Source organism: Bombina bombina, chromosome 1, assembly GCF_027579735.1.
Source record: "Bombina bombina isolate aBomBom1 chromosome 1, aBomBom1.pri, whole genome shotgun sequence".
NCBI lineage: Eukaryota > Metazoa > Chordata > Amphibia > Anura > Bombinatoridae > Bombina > Bombina bombina.
Window position 1 is genome coordinate 26399010 of NC_069499.1, and position 23623 is coordinate 26422632.

The 23623-nt window shown below is 39.1% G+C and overlaps 1 protein-coding gene across 2 annotated transcripts in view; it reads left to right on the forward strand.

Moving 5' to 3' along the window:
• Positions 1-23623, forward strand: part of PPP2R5E (protein phosphatase 2 regulatory subunit B'epsilon) — a 544304-nt gene that overhangs the window by 140066 nt on the left and 380615 nt on the right. For both annotated transcript variants that reach the window (XM_053697284.1, XM_053697283.1), the window contains exons 4-5: positions 1888-1989; positions 2385-2477. In XM_053697284.1, the coding sequence (XP_053553259.1) occupies positions 1888-1989; positions 2385-2477 (195 nt within the window). The remainder of the gene's footprint in view (positions 1-1887; positions 1990-2384; positions 2478-23623) is intronic.

Here is a 23623-nt window from a genome sequence, read left to right on the forward strand (position 1 = left end):
CATAAGCATGAGTTTTTTTGTTTGTGTTGTGTGTAGTGAAACTAATAGCTGCTTCCTGGTATGTGCCAGTTGCTGGCAGTGTGATCTTTTATCCTTAAAGGCACATGAAAGTCAAAATATCATGATTCAGTGTGTACAGTTTTCAACAAATAAAATAAAGAAATCCAGTTTGGTTCTAGTATACAATTCTACTTCTTTCCTTGGTATTCTGTGAAGAAATTTCACTCTATGAGAAAATACAGAGGTCAGCTAAGGAGTGTGCATGTACCTCAAACTATATTGTGCACTCTCCAAGCCTACCTCTGTATGCTCTACTATAAAGGGTTAGAAATCTTTTATTTTGTAAAGCTTTAAGAATTACATTATTAGTTTAAGTATTAGAGCAGAGCTTTCCAAACTTCATGTTGGTGACACACTTTTTAGACCTACATCATTTCGTGACACAGTATTTCAGTTGTACTAACAAAAAGGAGGTTAAACTAACTTGTTTTAAGAGATATGGACACGTAAATACATTTAGTTATTGTATAATTTATGTATAAGTAACAGTATGTACAGTATGTGCAAGAATTTAAAAAAAGTTTAATAACACCAATAACTACTTACTATTTTAATGGGATGTATGAGGTTGATGGGATGAACAGTTTCTGAATATTTGGTGTAATATTAAAGACACTCACATTTCATCATCAAGCATTTTTAAGATTCCACTTCCTATCCATATATCAAGAGCAGGAGCAGCAATGCACTACTGGGAGCTAGCTGCAAAAAAACCCCACTGACTTCAGCTCAGTGTTTAAGCTGCCACCCTCAGAGCTCGGTGAGTCCGATTGACTACTGCCCACGCTGCAAACACACTGCTGTCCCACTCACTGACTACACATGCAGTCACGAGCCATTTAAGGAGACTACACGTGCAGTAAGGAGCCAATGTGCCCCCAAAGCCGCCAATGGCAATAGTTTCAGTTCCCACTGAGCTGCGCCAATAGGTTAAGATGATCTGTGACCCCCTAGGTATCAATCGTGTGTCAACCATGTGATATGAGTAGCAAGCAGGCGGAAAGTAAGAACCCCAAAAAAAAAAAAAATTGTGCTGAAGCAGGGACACACCTACACACTGCTGCCGACACACTAGTGTGTCCCGACACACAGTTTGGAAAGCACTGTATTAGAGAATTAAACTCACTATTTTTTTTTTTTTAAAAAACTAAGCTTGCATATATTAAAAAATTATATTTTCATTTTGGCTAAGGATTCACCCATATTCGCAATGTCATCCATCCTCGCATGTGCATTAGTAACTGGGCAATCGCATGCGCAATAGACAGTAAGGCACAGTCTCCATTTTCAAATGTCTGCTCCCACGCCTTTTTGTCTGCATCTGGCGCACGGTTCATGACGTGCCTGCATACTTCTAAGCCGGACAATCAGTTTTATGCATGCGTAGGTTTAGGACAAGGCATACTACGCATGTGTGCCGCCATTATTGTTCTACCTAGGTGGAACACTCCAATTTGATCTACATAATGACAATCCCGGGGGGGTCTGGCAGAATACATAATTTCTAAGTAAAATTATAGGTAAACCAAAAACAATTGCTTAACTATATGTTTGTGGACTAGAAATAGTTTGAGATGTTTTTAAATCTGAAAACTTTTTTTTTTGGGGGGGTAGGTTCCTATCCCTTTAAGACATGAAAATAGAGAGTGATTTTAAAAAGCAATTGTCCTTCAGAATCGTGACTTACAATTTGACCTGTGTCCCCCTTGGATCAGGAGTGTGGTTTTATAAATAACACACATTTGGATCAGTAACTACAAATGATCTTTTGTTACTGAATTTCACATAAATGTTTTCACACACTAACTATATGACTTTACCTTCCAGGTTTCCTGCAATATATTTAGGACTCTCCCACCGAGTGACAGCAATGAATTTGACCCTGAAGAAGATGAACCTACACTAGAGGCGTCGTGGCCACATTTACAGGTATCACAACTGCACATAAGCCTGCTACACAGCAAAACTCTTTTATATAAGGAATCTGCATTTACAAGTCCTCTTGAAATATGTTGTGTATTTGTTTTAAAATGCTTAGCCCCAACCTTAACCTCTTAACTGCTTGCAGAGCTTTGCTTTCTATGTATAGGCACTTGTTTGGCGTAGCTGTTATCAGGAAATCACTTTAAAGAGTAGACTTGTATTCCTCTGGGGCATTAATTCATTTGTATTGTCTGTGTTCTTCCTATGGCTAGAAATGCTAGGCATGTCACAAACTTCCTCATAACTGTCTAATCAATAGCATTGGTTTGTTCATCATCATCTCCGACACTGGATGTTCCCACAGGGAATATTTAACTTGATTCACCATCTGTTTCTTTCAGCTTGTATATGAATTTTTCATTCGGTTTTTGGAAAGCCAAGAATTTCAACCAAGTATTGCCAAAAAGTACATAGATCAAAAATTTGTATTACAGGTGAGTGTATAAAAATATTTACCCTATCTATCAAATACACATGATTTAGTTTCTTGTTGCATTTCACTTGATTGAAAAAACAAACAAAAAAAAACATAGCAGATTGCTTCATTAGTGTTTAGGGAATCATGGCATCCAGTGACCAGTGCATGGCACAGCTTGAGGGCACTTCTAGAAAGGACAGTTTAAAGGGACAGTTTACTAAAAAAATGTCTCCCCTTTAATTTGTTCCCAATGATTCACTTTACCTGCGGGAGTGTATTAAATTGTTTACAAGTATTTCCATTACCCTTATATTTGCATTTGAAATAGTTTATTTAGCCTGTGGTATCCCCACCCATCCTGAAAGCTTTTGGCCTCGAGGCCATGCTGTGTTAACACAGCCAGTAGAAGCAATTACACTCCCAGCGGGTTATAGAAGAGATCAGGTAATAAAATGTTAATTTTCCATTGTTCTCTCCATGTATTAGTGATTGTTTTATGGACAGATATAAGATAGACACATGTATATGTACACAATGTGATAACGTAATGAGATCTGATTATACCTACAGATATAAGATAAAGACACATGTATATGTACATAATGTGATACAGTAATGAGATCTGATTATACCTACAGATATAACATAAAGAAGCAGGTATATGTACACAGTGTGATAAAGTAATGAGATCTGATTATACCTACAGATATAAGATACAGACACATGTATATGTACACAATGTGATAAAGTAATGAGATCTGATTATACCTACAGATATAAGATACAGACACATGTATATGTACACAATGTGATAAAGTAATGAGATCTGATTATACCTACAGATATAAGATAAAGACACATGTATATGTACACAATGTGATAAAGTAATGAGATCTGATTATACCTACGGATATAAAATAGACACATGTATATGTACACAATGTGATAAAGTAATGAGATCTGATTACACCTACAGATATAAGATACAGACACATGTATACGTACACAGTGTGATAAAGTAATGAGATCTGATTATACCTACAGATATAAGAAAAAGACACATGTATATGTACACAGTGTGATACAGTAATGCGATCTGATTATACCTACAGATATAAGATACAGACACATGTATACGTACACAGTGTGATAAAGTAATGAGATCTGATTATACCTACAGATATAAGATACATGTATATGTACACAATGTGATACAGTAATGAGATCAGATTATACCTACAGATATAAAATAAAGACACATGTATATGTACACAGTGTGATAAAGTATTAAGATCCGACTATACCTACAGATATAAGATAAAGAATCATGTATATGTACACAATGTGATAAAGTAATGAGATCTGATTATACCTACAGATATAAGATAAAGACACATGTATATGTACACAATGTGATACAGTAATGAGATCTGATTATACCTACAGATATAAGATAAAGACACATGTATATGTACACAATGTGATACAGTAAAGAGATCTGATTATACCTACAGATATAAGATAAAGACACATGTATATGTACACAGTGTGATACAGTAATGAGATCTGAGTATACCTACAGATATAAGATACAGACACATGTATATGTACACAGTGTGATACAGTAATGAGATCTGAGTATACCTACAGATATAAGATACAGACACGTGTATATGTACACAGTGTGATACAGTAATGAGATCTGATTATACCTACAGATATAAGATAAAGAAACATGTATATGTACACAATTTGATAAAGTAATGAGATCTGATTATACCTACAGATATAAGATACATACACATGTATATGTGCACAATGTGATAAAGTAATGAGATCTGATTATACCTACAGATATAAGATAAATAATAATGTATATGTACACAGTGTGATACAGTAATGAGATCTGATTATACCTACAGATATAAGATAAAGACACATGTATATGTACACAATGTGATAAAGTAATAAGATCTGATTATACCTACAGATATAAGATAAAGACACATGTATATGTACACAATGTGATAAAGTAATGAGATCTGATTATACCTACAGATATAAGATAAATAATAATGTATATGTACACAGTGTGATACAGTAATGAGATCTGATTATACCTACAGATATAAGATAAAGACAAATGTGTATGTACACAATGTGATAAAGTAATGAGATCTGATTATACCTACAGATATAAGATAAAGACACATGTATATGTACACAATGTGATAAAGTAATGAGATCTGATTATACCTACAGATATAAGATAAAGACACATGTATATGTACACAATGTGATAAAGTAATGAGATCTGATTATACCTACAGATATAAGATAAAGACACATGTATATGTACACAATGTGATAAAGTAATGAGATCTGATTATTCCTACATATATAAGATAGACACATGTACAGTGGGGCAAAAAAAGTATTTACTCAGCCACCAATTGTGCAAGTTCTCCCACTTAAGAAGATGAGAGAGGCCTGTAATTTTCATCATAGGTATACCTCAACTATGAGAGACAAAATGTGGAAACAAATCCAGACATTCACATTGTCTGATTTGGAAAGAATTTATTTGCAAATTATGGTGGAAAATAAGTATTTGGTCACCTACAAACAAGCAAAATTTCTGGCTCTCACAGACCTGTATCTTCTTTAAGAGGCTCCTCTGTCCCCCACTCATTACCTGTATTAATGGCACCTTTTTGAACTTATCAGTATAAAAGACACCTGTCCACAACCTCAAACAGTCACACTCCAAACTCCACTATGGTGAAGACTAGGGTTGCACCGATACCATTTTTTAAAGACCGAGTACAAGTACCGATACTTTTTTTCAAGTACTCACCGATACCAAGTACCGATACTTTTCTATTGTCATGTGACAGTTTCCCAAGCACATTACAACAGAGTCACAGCCTTTTGTTATATACTTTTTTAACTTTCCTCCCTTCTCTGTTCATATCTTACTACACTACTTGTGTAAATGGAATGGTGTTCCTCAATCTACAGCACTTCATCAACCCCTGCACTAGTATAAGCTAAATTATATGTTACTGATCACTTTATATTTGTGTTTTAACTTAAAACACAAATATAAAGTGATCAGTTCCATATAATTTAGCTTATACTAGTGCAGGGGTTGATGAAGTGCTGTAGATTGAGGAACACCATTCCATTTACATAAGTAGTGTAGTAGAAATATATTTTTGCAGACTCACTTCTTTTGCAAATCACAGCATCAGCACTGAGCACCAAGCAGCTCCTTTCCACCTCTGAGCTACATGCTAGGGGTAGAACTCACTCATTGTCCTCCAAGACAGCTCCAAGTAATACACACATAAATACAGTTAACCAGATAGCTGCCAGAAAAGCTGCTATGCACTGTAAAGTGTAAAGCAATTCACTGCAGTCCTCTGGTGGTCAATGGGTTAACAACTGGATTATTTGAAACTGTCTTGGAGGACAATGAGTTCTACCCCTAGCATGTGGTGCAGATGTGAGGAGAAAGTTATTTTCTATTGTGGCAAATGTCTAAAAAAAGAAGTTTAATAGTCAACTCCTTGTCTAACTAGAAGAAATGCCTGGCCACTTTTGTATCAGCTAATCAGACCAGTCAGTGAGACATTTGGATGGGAACATTGGGGGGAAGACATTATGCAGTGGGACACATTGGGGCATCTACCTTGAAATCCTAAACAGCTAGCAGACAGCAGCACTGTGTTCCTGTTCCACTTCCTAGTCAGTCTGGGCTCACAGTATGACACGGTAAGTCACATGGGGCAGAGGCACAGGGGAGGAGCACAAACGGAGGGGAGATGCTGCACAGTGTGTTACTGGGCAGTGAAAAATAAGCTCACTAAAATGTTTTTTATTTAAACAAGAAAGCATTTTTTAAAAAGGTTATAGTATTTCCTGGGACTATGTTAAAGTGCTCTGAAACTATGTCTGACACCAGGGTGGAGAGGGTGTCAGACATAGTTTCAGAGCACTTTAACATAGTCCTAGGAGTTGGAGGTACTTAGTCTTGTTTATTAATTATGCATTAAAAACGCCTAAGCAGCGTAGCAGACATAGCAATTTCCACTTACACCGGAGTGGGAAGTATCACAGGTACTGGCACATTCCGGTGTTAGAATCAGTGGAGATTGCTATGTCTGCTACGCTGCTTAGGCATTTTTAATGCATAATTAATAACAAGACTAAGTACCTCAAACTCCTGGCTGGGACTATGTTAAAGTGCTCTGAAACTATGTCTGACACCAGGGTGGAGAACGAAGGGATTCGCAACTTGTATGGATTACATGTGTGTCTTGATTGGGAGTTGGTCTGCATGAGCTGGAACTACGTATTGCAGAGACACATTGCGGGTATTTATATATTATTTTAAGTTAGCACTAAGCACTCATTCATTGATGGCTGAAAACATAGCAGCCAGGTTAGGGGATTTTTTTGCTTAAGCCATTATGTCTTGTAGGTCCGTTATTAACTGGAAACAGGGTTGAATAACACAAACACAAAAGAGTTTTCTTCTGTTATGTGTGATCAGTCCACGGGTCATCATTACTTCTGGGATATAACTCCTCCCCAACAGGAAATGCAAGAGGATTCACCCAGCAGAGCTGCATATAGCTCCTCCCCTCTACGTCAGTCCCAGTCATTCTCTTGCACCCAACGACTAGATAGGATGTGTGAGAGGACTATGGTGATTATACTTAGTTTTTATGACTTCAATCAAAAGTTTGTTATTTTACAATAGCACCGGAGCGTGTTATTACTTCTCTGGCAGAGTTTGAGGAAGAATCTACCAGAGTTTTTTACTATGATTTTAACCGGAGTAGTTAAGATCATATTGCTGTTCTCGGCCATCTGAGGGAGGTAAAAGCTTCAGATCAGGGGACAGCGGGCAGATGAATCTGCATTGAGGTATGTAGCAGTTTTTATTTTCTGAATGGAATTGATGAGAAAATCCTGCCATACCGTTATAATGACATGTATGTATACACTTCAGTATTCTGGGGATGGTATTTCACCGGAACTACTCTGTTAAAAGTCACTAATCCTTTTAATAAGTATTTATCATGTTAAACGTTTTTGCTGGAATGTAGAATCGTTTACATTTCTGAGGTACTGAGTGAATAAATATTTGGGCATTATTTTCCACTTGGCAGTTGTTTGGTTTTAATTGTGACAGTTTCGTTTCTCTTCACTGCTGTGTGTGAGGGGGAGGGGCCGTTTTTGGCGCTCTTTGCTACGCATCAAAAAATTCCAGTCAGTTACTCTTATATTTCCTGCATGATCCGGTTCATCTCTGACAGATCTCAGGGGTCTTCAAACTTCTTTGGAGGGAGGTAGATTCTCTCAGCAGAGCTGTGAGAATTTTATATTGACTGTGAATAAAAACGTTGCTCTGTAATTTTTATGTCAAATTTAATTATTGTTATTTTTCTAATGGGAACAAACCTTTGCTAAAGGTTGTGTTGTTTTAAAGTTTGATGCTATAACTGTTTTTCAGTTCATTATTTCAACTGTCATTTAATCGTTTAGTACCTCTTTGAGGCACAGTACGTTTTTGCTAAAAAAGATTATAACCAAGTTGCAAGTTTATTGCTAGTGTGTTAAACATGTCTGACTCAGAGGAAGATATCTGTGTCATTTGTTCCAATGCCAAGGTGGAGCCCAATAGAAATTTATGTACTAACTGTATTGATGCTACTTTAAATAAAAGTCAATCTGTACAATTTGAACAAATTTCACCAAACAGCGAGGGGAGAGTTATGCCGACTAACTCGCCTCACGCGGCAGTACCTGCATCTCCCGCCCGGGAGGTGCGTGATATTATGGCGCCTAGTACATCTGGGCGGCCATTACAGATAACATTACAAGATATGGCTACTGTTATGACTGAAGTTTTGTCTAAATTACCAGAACTAAGAGGCAAGCGTGATCACTCTGGGGTGAGAACAGAGTGCGCTGACAATACTAGGGCCATGTCTGATACTGCGTCACAGCTTGCAGAGCATGAGGACGGAGAGCTTCATTCTGTAGGTGACGGTTCTGATCCAAACAGATTGGATTCAGATATTTCAAATTTTAAATTTAAATTGGAGAACCTCCGTGTATTACTAGGGGAGGTCTTAGCAGCTCTCAATGATTGTAACACCGTTGCAATACCAGAGAAACTGTGTAGGTTGGATAAATACTTTGCGGTACCGGCGAGTACTGACGTTTTTCCTATACCTAAGAGACTAACTGAAATTGTTACTAAGGAGTGGGATAGACCCGGTGTGCCGTTCTCACCCCCTCCAATATTTAGAAAGATGTTTCCAATAGACACCACCACTCGGGACTTATGGCAAACGGTCCCTAAGGTGGAGGGAGCAGTTTCTACTTTAGCTAAGCGTACCACTATCCCGGTGGAGGATAGCTGTGCTTTTTCAGATCCAATGGATAAAAAATTAGAGGGTTACCTTAAGAAAATGTTTGTTCAACAAGGTTTTATATTGCAACCCCTTGCATGTATCGCGCCGATTACGGCTGCGGCAGCATTTTGGATTGAGTCTCTGGAAGAGAACCTTAGTTCATCTACGCTAGACGACATTACGGACAGGCTTAGAGTCCTTAAACTAGCTAATTCATTCATTTCGGAGGCCGTAGTACATTTAACCAAACTTACGGCTAAGAACTCAGGATTCGCCATACAGGCACGTAGGGCGCTGTGGCTAAAATCCTGGTCAGCTGATGTTACTTCTAAGTCCAAATTACTTAATATACCTTTCAAGGGGCAGTCTTTATTTGGGCCCGGTTTGAAAGAAATTATCGCTGACATTACAGGAGGTAAGGGCCACGCCCTACCTCAAGACAAAGCCAAAGCTAAGGCTAGACAGTCTAATTTTCGTCCCTTTCGGAATTTCAAAACAGGAGCAGCATCAACCTCCACTGCACCAAAACAGGAGGGAGCTGTTGCTCGTTACAGGCAAGGCTGGAAGCCTAACCAGTCCTGGAACAAGAGCAAGCAGGCCAGGAAACCTGCTGCTGCCCCAAAGACAGCATGAACCGAGAGCCCCCGATCCGGGACCGGATCTAGTGGGGGGCAGACTTTCTCTCTTCGCCCAGGCCTGGGCAAGAGATGTTCAGGATCCCTGGGCGCTAGAGATCATATCTCAGGGATACCTTCTAGACTTCAAATTATCTCCCCCAAGAGGGAGATTTCATCTGTCAAGGTTGTCAACAAACCAGATAAAGAAAGAAGCGTTTCTACGCTGTGTACAAGATCTGTTATTAATGGGAGTGATCCATCCGGTTCCGCGGTCGGAACAAGGACAAGGGTTCTACTCAAACCTGTTTGTGGTTCCCAAAAAAGAGGGAACTTTCAGGCCAATCTTAGATTTAAAGATTCTAAACAAATTCCTAAGAGTTCCATCGTTCAAAATGGAAACTATTCGGACAATCTTACCCATGATCCAAAAGGGTCAGTACATGACCACAGTGGATTTAAAAGATGCTTACCTTCACATACCGATTCACAAAGATCATCACCGGTATCTAAGGTTTGCCTTCTTAGACAGGCACTACCAGTTTGTAGCTCTTCCATTCGGATTGGCTACGGCTCCAAGAATCTTCACAAAGGTTCTGGGTGCCCTTCTGGCGGTACTAAGACCGCGAGGGATTTCGGTAGCTCCGTACCTAGACGACATTCTAATACAAGCTTCAAGCTTTCAAACTGCCAAGTCTCATACAGAGTTAGTTCTGGCATTTCTAAGGTCGCATGGATGGAAAGTGAACGAAAAGAAGAGTTCTCTTTTTCCTCTCACAAGAGTTCCATTCTTGGGGACTCTTATAGATTCTGTAGAAATGAAGATTTACCTGACAGAAGACAGGTTAACAAAGCTTCAAAATGCATGCCGTGTCCTTCATTCCATTCAACACCCGTCAGTAGCTCAATGCATGGAGGTGATCGGCTTAATGGTAGCGGCAATGGACATAGTACCTTTTGCACGCCTACACCTCAGACCGCTGCAATTGTGCATGCTAAGTCAGTGGAATGGGGATTACTCAGATTTGTCCCCTACTCTGAATCTGAATCAAGAGACCAGAAATTCTCTTCTATGGTGGCTTTATCGGCCACACCTGTCCAGGGGGATGCCATTCAGCAGGCCAGACTGGACAATTGTAACAACAGACGCCAGCCTACTAGGTTGGGGCGCTGTCTGGAATTCTCTGAAGGCTCAGGGACTATGGAATCAGGAGGAGAGTCTCCTTCCAATAAACATCCTGGAATTGAGAGCAGTTCTCAATGCCCTTCTGGCTTGGCCCCAATTAACAACTCGGGGGTTCATCAGGTTTCAGTCGGACAACATCACGACTGTAGCTTACATCAACCATCAGGGAGGGACAAGAAGCTCCCTAGCAATGATGGAAGTATCAAAGATAATTCGCTGGGCAGAGTCTCACTCTTGCCACCTGTCAGCAATCCACATCCCGGGAGTGGAGAACTGGGAGGCGGATTTCTTGAGTCGCCAGACTTTTCATCCGGGGGAGTGGGAACTTCATCCGGAGGTCTTTGCCCAAATACTTCGACGTTGGGGCAAACCAGAGATAGATCTCATGGCGTCTCGCCAGAACGCCAAACTTCCTCTCTACGGGTCCAGATCCAGGGATCCGGGAGCGGTTCTGATAGATGCTTTGACAGCACCTTGGAACTTCGGGATGGCTTATGTGTTTCCACCCTTCCCGCTGCTTCCTCGATTGATTGCCAAAATCAAACAGGAGAGAGCATCAGTGATTCTAATAGCGCCTGCATGGCCACGCAGGACTTGGTATGCAGATCTAGTGGACATGTCATCCTGTCCGCCTTGGTCTCTACCTCTAAGACAGGACCTTCTGATACAGGGTCCATTCAAACATCAAAATCTAACTTCTCTGAAGCTGACTGCTTGGAAATTGAACGCTTGATTTTATCAAAACGTGGTTTTTCTGAGTCGGTTATTGATACCCTGATACAGGCTAGGAAGCCTGTTACCAGAAGGATTTACCATAAAATATGGCGTAAATACCTATACTGGTGCGAATCCAAAGGTTACTCCTGGAGTAAGGTTAGGATCGCTAGGATATTGTCCTTTCTACAAGAAGGTTTAGAAAAGGGTTTATCAGCTAGTTCATTAAAGGGACAGATTTCAGCTCTGTCCATCTTGTTACACAGGCGTCTGTCAGAAAATCCAGACGTCCAGGCCTTTTGTCAGGCTTTAGCTAGGATCAAGCCTGTGTTTAAAGCTGTTGCTCCGCCATGGAGTTTAAACTTAGTTCTTAACGTTTTACAGGGTGTTCCGTTTGAACCCCTTCATTCCATTGATATAAAATTGTTATCTTGGAAAGTTCTGTTTTTAATGGCTATTTCCTCGGCTCGAAGAGTCTCTGAGTTATCAGCCTTACATTGTGATTCTCCTTATCTGATTTTTCACTCAGACAAGGTAGTTCTGCGTACTAAACCTGGGTTCTTACCTAAGGTAGTCACTAACAGGAATATCAATCAAGAGATTGTTGTTCCATCCTTGTGTCCAAATCCTTCTTCAAAGAAGGAACGTCTTCTACACAATCTGGATGTAGTTCGTGCCCTCAAGTTCTACTTGCAGGCAACTAAAGATTTTCGCCAAACTTCTTCCCTGTTTGTCGTTTATTCTGGACAGAGGAGAGGTCAAAAAGCTTCTGCTACCTCTCTCTCTTTTTGGCTTCGTAGCATAATACGTTTAGCCTATGAGACTGCTGGACAGCAGCCTCCTGAAAGAATTACAGCTCACTCCACTAGAGCTGTGGCTTCCACTTGGGCCTTTAAGAATGAGGCCTCTGTTGAACAGATTTGCAAGGCTGCAACTTGGTCTTCGCTTCATACTTTTTACAAATTTTACAAATTTGACACTTTTGCTTCTTCGGAGGCTATTTTTGGGAGAAAGGTTCTTCAGGCAGTGGTTCCTTCTGTATAATGAGCCTGCCTATCCCTCCCGTCATCCGTGTACTTTTGCTTTGGTATTGGTATCCCAGAAGTAATGATGACCCGTGGACTGATCACACATAACAGAAGAAAACATAATTTATGCTTACCTGATAAATTCCTTTCTTCTGTTGTGTGATCAGTCCACGGCCCGCCCTGTTTTAAGGCAGGTAAATATCTTTTAAATTATACTCCAGTCACCACTTCACCCTTGGTTACTCCTTTCTCGTTGATTCTTGGTCGAATGACTGGGACTGACGTAGAGGGGAGGAGCTATATGCAGCTCTGCTGGGTGAATCCTCTTGCATTTCCTGTTGGGGAGGAGTTATATCCCAGAAGTAATGATGACCCGTGGACTGATCACACAACAGAAGAAAGGAATTTATCAGGTAAGCATAAATTATGTTTTCCAATCCTGTTTCCAGTTAATAACGGACCTGCAAGACATAATGGCTTAAGCAAAAAAAAATCCCCTAACATGGCTGCTATCTTTTATTAACGGCTGCTGGCTGCAATATTTAAATAATAAAATAACGCACACATAAGCAAAATCCCCTAACCTTGATACAATCTGACTCCTCCACACGCGTCGATCTCTGAGTGTCTACCTTGTTAGGTGTTAGCTCCCTGCTGCAATCGCATGGTCCCCGCCCCTCTCTACTGCTCTCTGATTGTATTAGCACAGCAGGAGCTTCCTCACGCAAGGCTCCCTCACGTCCCTCCTTCCCTCACAGGGTTCAAAAAGTATCGGCTGAGGCATCGGAGCATTGTAAACAAGTACAAGTACTTGTGAAAATGCTCAGTATCGGCACCGATACTAGTATCGGTATCGGTGCATCCCTAGTGAAGACCAAAGAGCTGTTGAAGGACACCAGAAACAAAATTGTAGACCTGCACCAGGCTTTGAAGACTGAATCTGCAATAGGCAAGCAGCTTGGTGTGAAGAAATCAACTGTGGGAGCAATAGTTAGAAAATGGAAACCATACAAGACCACTGATAATCTCCCTCGATCTGGGGCTCCACGCGAGATCTCACCCTGTAGGGTCAAAATGATCACAAGAACGGTGAGCAAACATCCCAGAACCACACGGGGGGACCTAGTGAATGACCTGCAGAGAGCTGGGACCAACGTAACAAAGGCTACCATCAGTAACACACTACGCCGCCAGGGACTCAGATCCTGTAGTGCCAGACGTGTCCCCCTGCTTAAAGGGCCACTGTAAGTAAATATTTTCTATGCCTGTTACTAACTAACTACCCCAAATGCGCTTTTTTTTCAATAGCATTTCATTAACATATCTCTACCGTATATCAGAAATCTTGCCTGCAAATGTAATTGTTTTCCAAACCCACTCCGTGGGTATCCTTTGCTCTGTACCAATCCGTTTACAATACCTAGGTTTCAAAATGGCGCTTTAAACACAGTTATTGGTTTAATTATTTTGAACATGCAGTGCTGAAAATAGTGGGCAGGATAACGTGACATCATCGGCGAATAAAAGATATAACTTTTAGAACTTTATGAAACGTCGTTTTGGAGAAAATATAGGTCAGTAGGTTTTAATTAATGTTTATTAACTTTATTATGTTAGTTGTTTAGCTTAAAAATTATAACAGAAAGTAATCCTTTAAGCCAGTACATGTCCGGGCCCATCTGAAGTATGCTAGAGAGCATTTGGATGATCCAGAAGCGGATTGGTCAGATGAAACCAAAGTAGAACTGTTTGGTAGAAACACAACTCGTCGTGTTTTGAGGAGAGAGAATGCTGAGTTGCAACCAAAGAACACCATAACTACTGTGAAGCATGGGGGTGGCAGCATCATGCTCTGGGGCTGTTTCTCTGCAAAGGGAACAGGACAACTGATCCGTGTACATGAAAGAATGAATGGAGCCATGTATCGTGAGATTTTGAGTGCAAACCTCCTTCCATCAGCAAGGGCATTGAAGATGAAACGTGGCTGGGTCTTTCAGCATGCCAATGATCCCAAACACACCGCCCGGGCAACAAAGGCGTGGCTTTGTAAGAAGCATTTCAAGGTCCTGACGTGGCCTAGCCAGTCTCCAGATCTCAACCCCATAGAAAACCTTTGGAGGGAGTTGAAAGTCCGTATTGCCCAGCGACAGCCCCAAAACATCACTGCTCTAGAGGAGATCTGCATGCAGGAATGGGCCAACATACCAGCAACAGTGTGTGACAACCTTGTGAAGACTTACAGAAAACGTTTGACCTCTGTCATTGCCAACAAAGGATATATAACAAAGTATTGGGATGAACTTTTGATATTGACCAAATACTTATTTTCCACCATAATATGCAAATAAATTCTTTCCAAATCAGACAATGTGATTGTCTGGATTAGTTTCCACATTTTGTCTCTCATAGTTGAGGTAAACCTATGATGAAAATTACAGGCCTCTCTCATCTTCTTAAGTGGGAGAACTTGCACAATTGGTGGCTGACTAAATACTTTTTTGCCCCACTGTATATGTACACAATGTGATAAAGTAATGAGATCTGATTATACCTACAAGCTCAACCCATTTTATTAGGTTGTGGCTTCAAAACACAAAATCGGCTAATTCATATAAACAAATAAGCCTTAAAAAAGCAAATCTCATACATTTTATTCTCTGCAGCTGGTAAAAAAAAAGTAATTGGAAACACATTAAGGGAAAAACAATTTTATAGTATACTGTCCCTTTAATTTTGAACTGCTACAGACACTTCCGACTACATGTTTACATCCAGAGAACCCTTCATGAGGATCTGGGTTCTATTATAGTTACATTGTGGCTAAACGGTTTTAAAGGGACAGTTTACTCAAAAATTTTCTCCCCTTTAATTTGTTCCCAATGATCCACTTTACCTGCTGGAGTGTATTAAATTGTTTACAAGTAGCTCCTTTACCCTTATATTGGCATTTGAAATTGTTAATTTAGCATGTGGTATCCCCACCTATTCTGAAAGTTTGTGGCCGCGCGTACCAGCTATAGATAAGCTTTGTAAACACAGCCAGCAGAAGAAATTACACTCCCAGTGTGATAAAGCAGAGATAAGGTAATAAAATGTTGATTTTCCATTGTTCTCTCAAAGTATTGGTGATTGTTTTAAGGACAGATATAAGATAAAGAAGCAGGTATATGTGCACAATGTGATACAGTAATGAGATCTGATTATACCTACAAGCTCAACCTATTTTATTAGGCTGTGGCTTCAAAATACAAAATCAGAGCTTTAATATACAGAAATAAACCTTAAAAAGCTAATTTTCATACATTTTTTACTCTGCAGTTGGTAAAAAAAGCAATTGTAAACACATTAAGGGAAAAACTATTTTACAGTATACTGTCCCTTTAAGCTTGGGAATGCAATGTCACATGCCCTGTCAGCTGACACATTTATTTCAAATTTATAGTCAGCAAGCATTTTAAAGGGACACATTTTTAATATATATTTTTTTTTATATGTTGATTGGTTCCCCAGTTTCTGCTGGAACCATAAGTGGGCTAAACCATTTACCAGCAGTACCACCTCTGCCTCTGCTCAAGTTGACTTTAAAGACAGGTCGCACACGCTGGATTGCTTCTTTTTATGTACAGGTGTATAAAGAATGATCCAAAACCTGGAGCTAATTGTAAATTGAGTTTCAATAGGTGCGCTGTGTAATCAGTACGTGGATAGGTGGGTGGGGGAGCAAGAAGATAAGTACAGGGGTCTTAATGAGATAAAAGATAATAATATGAGGAAATAATGATTGTTCCCCATATCCACAATCGGGGCGCACTTTAGAACGCTGGTAGGTGAAAAAACCTGCTGAAAAACCAGTTTTGCTTTTGTTTACATTAAAAGTAGTAAAATTGATTATTTCGGCACCCAGCTGACAAATGGCTCTACATGTGATGATGATTATACCTTATGCACTGACTCTACAGTGTTTTACAGCAGTGCTTGACAAATATGTGCAAAATCTAGGAGCCAGCCAAATTTAAATTAATCAGATAGCAGGCGGAGGACCAAAGGCAGTGTGGCGGTGGGAAAAGGGACAATAGGGACAGATAAGGGAAATAAAATGAAGGCGCCAAACACAATTTTGAAGGCGTCCGGGATAATCGAGCTCTGCTTTACAGGGAACGAGACTGAGAAGAAAGACTAACACACAGCCCTGCTCCCTAGAGAGCTTACAATCTAATTGTGTATCTGTAGAAATCCAGTAATGTTGCTGTATGTTTTAACTGCTGATAGTGATACTGCTGGGAACAAAAGACTGAAGCCGGGGAAAGTGTCTGTCTTTTGTTTTAATTGTTGTGAAAAGGTTTCTTCTCCTTCGCACAACTGTTAAAGGGTTATTATAGAGCAAAAATGACGCTATAATTTGTCACTGCTTGGCTCACCATCTGTCTCCACTCAGGACCAGCAGATCTCTGCTGCTCCCAGACAGTTCTTTTAACTATGTATTTAACTCCGTTGTAGGTTTTAAAAGGCTACACAGACTTGCAAAATAAGTTCTGCTAACAAATTAGAACATATCATTTCTGCACTACAAAAGGCATTTAAATGCTTCTGTAGACCTGATCAAAGAGCAGGAATTTGTTACATTCTAAGTTAGAATATTAAAGGGTCATGAAACCCAATTTTGATCTTTCATGATTCAGATAGAGAATACAATTTTAAACAACTTTCCAATTTACTTCTATTTAATTTGCTTTCTTGTCTTGTTATCCTTTGCTGAAAGGTTTATCTTGACAAGCTCAGGAGCAGCAGAGAACCTAGGATCTAGCTGTTGATTGGTAGCTGCATATATATATATATATATATATATATCGATTGTGATTGGCTCACCCATGTGTTTAGTTAGAAAACAGTAGTGCATTGCTGCTCCTTCAGAAAATGATACCAAGAGAATGAAACAAATTAGATAATAGGAGTAAATTAGAGAATACAATTTTAAACAACTTTCTATCTGAATCATTAAACATTTTGGGTTTCATGTCCCTTTTAATTTTATGTGTTGCAAAAAATGTAAAATATTCTTATACTGAATTCCCGAAACCGGTCAATCCTTCCGAAAACCATTTTAATTTCTTTTACAAAGATATGACGAGTCCACGGATTTCATCCTTACTTGTGGGATATTAACCTCCTGCTAACAGGAAGTGGCAAGGAGCACCACAGCAGAGCTGTATATATATAGCCCCTCCCTTCCCCTTCACCCTCAGTCATTCTCTTTGCCTGTGTTATACTAGGAAGAGGTGAAGTGAGGTGTTTGTTTTACTTTCTTCAATCAAAAAGTTTTTTGTTTTCAAATGGTACCGGTGTGTACTATTTTCCTCAGGGGGATATGGAAGAAGTTTTCTGCCCTGAAGTTGATGATCTTAGCAGACGTAACTAAGATCGACACAGGTTCCCACAGATTGCTGAAGGTAGTGTAAGAAATCTTCAGAGTGGAGAACAGCTGCATGTTATAAGCATTGAGGTATGTTCAGTCTTTTTTTCTGAGGAGACCTTTTATATCAGAATGGCTGACATTTTTCTTTGCTATAAAAGGGGTTAAAGTGGACCTGGTTTTAAAGGAAAAAGGTGTTACTTTAAATCCTTTATGTTAACATTTTTTTGTGTGACATATTGGGTGGGTGTTATCGACACTGGAAGAGGCAGCTTGTTGTTTTATTTTTATTAAGGGCTGCAGCATTATCAGCTTGTGCAGCATTATGAGTTTGTTTTTTGGGGACCACTTGGTTTTTTGTTCTAACCGCTTCCTCTGCGGTATTTTGGATTTGTTTGTGATCGCCCTTAAAGGGACAGTTCACCCAAAAAATGTCTCCCCTTTAAATTATTCCCAATGATCCTTTTAACCTGCTAGAGTGTATTAAATTGGTTACAAGTAGCTCCTTTACTCCTATTTCAGTATTTGAAATAGCTGATTTAGCCTGTGGTATCGCCACCTACACTGAACAAATTAATACTGGCGTATACGCTATTGAATAGCCTAAGTATACACAGCCAGCAGAAGAGATTACACTCTGTGGGATGCAGGATAGTTAAGTAATAAAATTATCATTTTCTATTGTTCTCTCTATTGAGCGTTGGTGTTCCAGCCAATTAAAAGATAAGGAAGCAAGTCTGTTTACACAAACTTAGAACATGAGATCTGATATCACATTTAAGTTCAACCCATTGTAATAGGCTTTGGTTTCAAAGCACAAAATTAGGTACTTCATATACACAAATAAGCATGAAAATGCAATTTCTCAAATATTTTATACTCTGCAGTTGGTATAACAAGTCATTTTAAAATACATTAATGGAAAAACAATTTTACAGTGTACTGTCCCTTTAATGGGCGGGGCCTATTTTTCGCACCCTCCGACGCGCAGTACATTTTGGCTCATTAGGCATCAGACATGAGCTCCGGTTAGGCCTAAACTTATGCTCTGATGACCGGATCGTGGTAGTCGTTTTCAAGTACTTTAAGGGCAGGTAGGCGCCACAGCAGAGCTGTGGTGAGGTGCAGGGGTAATTTTTTTTTAATAAATTGTATTTTTTCTCTATAAATGTCCTAAGGTTATTTTTTGCCTATTGCTCTTAGGTGCAATAATTTTTTGGCACATTAAATATGTGTTGCTAATCAGATTTAGTTATTTAGCTTTTTTAGCAGTTTTGGAAAAATTGTATGCTTTTTTTTATTTTTTAAAGGCGCAGTACATTTTTTTTGAAAAATTGTTCAAAGTGTTTAACATCTTTTAAGATATTGTTAGTCTATTCAACATGTCTGACATTGAGGATACTAATTGTTCTATGTGTTTATAAGCCATTGTGGAACCCCCACTTACCTTGTGTACCTCTTGTTCTGAAAGGGCCTTACAATGTAAGAAGCATATTTTAAGTAATAAAAGTATGCCTAAGGATGATTCTCAGTCTGAAGAGAATCAGGATACGCCATCTAATTCTCCCCAAGTGTCACAACCTTTAATACCCACACAAGCAACGCCAAGTACTTCTAGTGCGTCTAATGCTTTTACTCTAAAGGAAATGGCTGCAGTTATGTCAACTACTCTTACAGAGGTATTAGCCATATTACCAGTGTTACAGGGTAAACGTAGTAGGTCAGGTATTAATGTAATACTGAATCCTCTGATGCTTTATTAGCTTTTTCCGATGTTCCCTCACAGTGTTCTGAGTTGGGGGTTAGGGAATTGCTGTCTGAGGGTGAACTTTCAGACCCAGGAAATATATTACCTCAGACAGATTCGGACGTTATGTCATTTAAATTTAAGCTTGAACACCTACGTCTGTTACTTAGGGAGGTTTTAGTGACTCTGGATGATTGGGAACCTATTATAATACCACCAGAAAAATTGTGTAAGATGGACAAATATTTAGAGGTACCTACTTACACTGATGTTTTTCCGGTTCCTAAAAGAATTTCGGGAATTGTTAAAAAGGAATGGGATAGACCAGGCATACCGTTCTCTCGTCCTACTTTTAAGAAAATGTTTCCCATTTCTGACACCGTTTGGGATTTGTGGCAACCTAAGGTGGAGGGAGCTATATCTACTTTTGCTAAGCGTACAACTATACCTATTGAGGATAGTTGTGCTTTCAAAGACCCTATGGATAAAAAAATAGAGGGTCTTTTAAAGAAATTATTTGTTCATCAAGGTTTTCTTTTACAACCTACGGCTTGCATTGTTCCAGTAACTACTGCAGCAGCTTTTTGGTTCGAAGCTCTAGAAGAGTCTCTGAAGGTCGAGACTCCATTAGATGATATTCTGGATAGAATAAAGGCTCTTAAGCTAGCTAATACTTTTATTACTGGTGCTGCTTTTCAAATAGCTAAATTAGCAGCAAAAAATGCAGGTTTTTCCATTCTGGCGCATAGAGCGTTATGGCTCAAATCTTGGTCTGCTGATGTGTCATCAAAATCTAAGCTTTTGGCTATTCCTTTTAAAGGTAAGACCCTATTCGGGCCTGAATTGAAGGGGATCATTTCTGACATTACTGGCGGTAAAGTTTATACCCTACCTCAGGATAAGTCTGTTAAAATGAGGGGTAAACAAAATAATTTCTTTCATGTAATTAGCAATAGTCCATGAGCTAGTGGTCGTATGGGATATACATTCCTACCAGGAGGGGCAAAGTTTCCCAAACCTCAAAATGCCTATAAATAGACCCCTCACCACACCCACAAATCAGTTTTTACAAACTTTGCCTCCTATGGAGGTGGTGAAGTAAGTTTGTGCTAGATTCTACGTTGATATGCGCTCCGCAACAGGTTGGAGCCCGGTTTTCCTCTCAGCGTGCAGTGAATGTCAGAGGGATGTGAGGAGAGTATTGCCTATTTGAATGCAATGATCTCCTTCTACGGGGTCTATTTCATAGGTTCTCTGTTATCGGTCGTAGAGATTCATCTCTTACCTCCCTTTTCAGATCGACGATATACTCTTATATATATATATATATATATATATATATATATATACCATTACCTCTGCTGATTTTCGTTTCAGTACTGGTTTGGCTTTCTACAACATGTAGACGAGTGTCCTGGGGTAAGTAAGTCTTATTTTCTGTGACACTCTAAGCTATGGTTGGGCGCTTTTTTATAAAGTTCTAAATATATGTATTCAAACATTTATTTGCCTTGACTCAGGATGTTCAAAATTCCTTATTTTCAGACAGTCAGTTTCATATTTGGGATAATGCATTTGAATCAATCATTTTTTCTTACCTTAAAAAATTTGACTTTTTCCCTGTGGGCTGTTAGGCTCGCGGGGGCTGAAAATGCTTCATTTTATTGCGTCATTCTTGGCGCAGACTTTTTTGGCGCAAAAAATCTTTTCTGTTTCCGGCGTCATACGTGTCGCATTTAGGCACCAAATAATGTGGGCGTCTTATTTGGCGCTAAAAAAATATGGGCGTCGCTTTTGTCTCCACATTATTTAAGTCTCATTTTTCATTGCTTCTGGTTGCTAGAAGCTTGTCCTTTGGCATTTTTTCCCATTCCTGAAACTGTCATTTAAGGAATTTGATCAATTTTGCTTTATATGTTGTTTTTTCTCTTACATATTGCAAGATGTCTCATGTTGCATCTGAGTCAGAAGATACTTCAGGAAAATCGCTGCCTGGTGCTGGAACTACCAAAGCTAAGTGTATCTGCTGTAAACTTTTGGTAGCTGTTCCTCCAGCTGTTGTTTGTATTAAATGTCATGACAAACTTGTTAATGCAGAAAATATTTCCTTTAGTAAAATACCATTACCTGTTGTAGTTCCATCAACATCTAATGTTCAGAGTGTTCCTGATAACATAAGAGATTTTGTTTCTGAATCTATTAAGAAGGCTATGTCTGTTATTCCTCCTTCTAGTAAACATAAAAAGTCTTTTAAAACTTCTCTTTATCCAGATGAATTTTTAAATGAACATCATCCTTCTGATTCTAATGATTCTTCTGGTTCAGAGGATTCTGTTTCAGAGGTTGATGCTGATAAATCTTCATATTTATTTAAAATGGAATTTATTCGTTCTTTACTTAAAGAAGTCCTAATTGCATTAGAAATTGAGGATTCTGGTCCTCTTGATACTAAATCTAAACGTTTAGACAAGGTCTTTAAATCTCCTGTAGTTATTCCAGAAGTTTTTCCTGTTCCTGGTGCTATTTCTGAAGTAATTTCCAGGGAATGGAATAATTTGGGTAATTCATTTACTCCTTCTAAACGTTTTAAGCAATTATATCCAGTGCCGTCTGACAGATTAGAGTTTTGGGACAAAATCCCTAAAGTTGATGGGGCTATCTCTACCCTTGCTAAACGTACTACTATTCCTACGGCAGATGGTACTTCCTTGAAGGATCCTTTAGATAGGAAAATTGAATCCTTTCTAAGAAAAGCTTATTTGTGTTCAGGTAATCCTATTAGACCTGCTATATCTTTGGCAGATGTTGCTGCAGCTTCAACTTTTTAGTTGGAAACTTTAGCGCAACAAGTAACAGATCATGATTCTCATAACATTATTCTTCTTCTTCAACATGCTAATAATTTTATCTGTGATGCCATTTTTGATATTATCAGAGTTGATGTCAGGTTTATGTGTCTAGCTATTTTAGCTAGAAGAGCTTTATGGCTTAAAACTTGGAATGCTGATATGTCTTCTAAATCGACTCTACTTTCCCTTTCTTTCCAGGGTAATAAATTATTTGGTTCTCAGTTGGATTCTATTATCTCAACTGTTACTGGTGGGAAAGGAACTTTTTTACCACAGGATAAAAAATCTAAGGGTAAAAACAGGGCTAATAATCGTTTTTGTTCCTTTCGTTTCAACAAAGAACAAAAGCCTGATCCTTCATCCTCAGGAGCAGTTTCAGTTTGGAAACCATCTCCAGTCTGGAATAAATCCAAGCCTTCTAGAAAAGCAAAGCCAGCTTCTAAGTCCACATGAAGGTGCGGCCCTCATTCCAGCTCAGCTGGTAGGGGGCAGATTACGTTTTTTCAAAGAAATTTGGATCAATTCTGTTCACAATCTTTGGATTCAGAACATTATTTCAGAAGGGTACAGAATTGGTTTCAAGATAAGACCTCCTGCAAAGAGATTCTTTCTTTCCCGTGTCCCAGTAAACCCAGCGAAAGCTCAAGCATTTCTGAAATGTGTTTCAGATCTAGAGTTGGCTGGAGTAATTATGCCAGTTCCAGTTCTGGAACAGGGGCTGGGGTTTTATTCGAATCTCTTCATTGTACCAAAGAAGGAGAATTCCTTCAGACCAGTTCTGGATCTAAAAATATTGAATCGTTATGTAAGGATACCAACATTCAAAATGGTAACTGTAAGGACTATCCTGCCTTTTGTTCAGCAAGGGCATTATATGTCTACAATAGATTTACAGGATGCATATCTGCATATTCCGATTCATCCAGCTCACTATCAGTTTCTGAGATTCTCTTTCCTAGACAAGCATTACCAGTTTGTGGCTCTGCCGTTTGGCCTAGCAACAGCTCCAAGAATTTTTACAAAGGTTCTCGGTGCCCTTCTATCTGTAATCAGAGAACAGGGTATTGTGGTATTTCCTTATTTGGACGATATCTTGGTACTTGCTCAGTCTTCACATTTAGCAGAATTTCATACGAATCGACTTTTGTTGTTTCTTCAAAATCATGGTTGGAGGATCAATTCA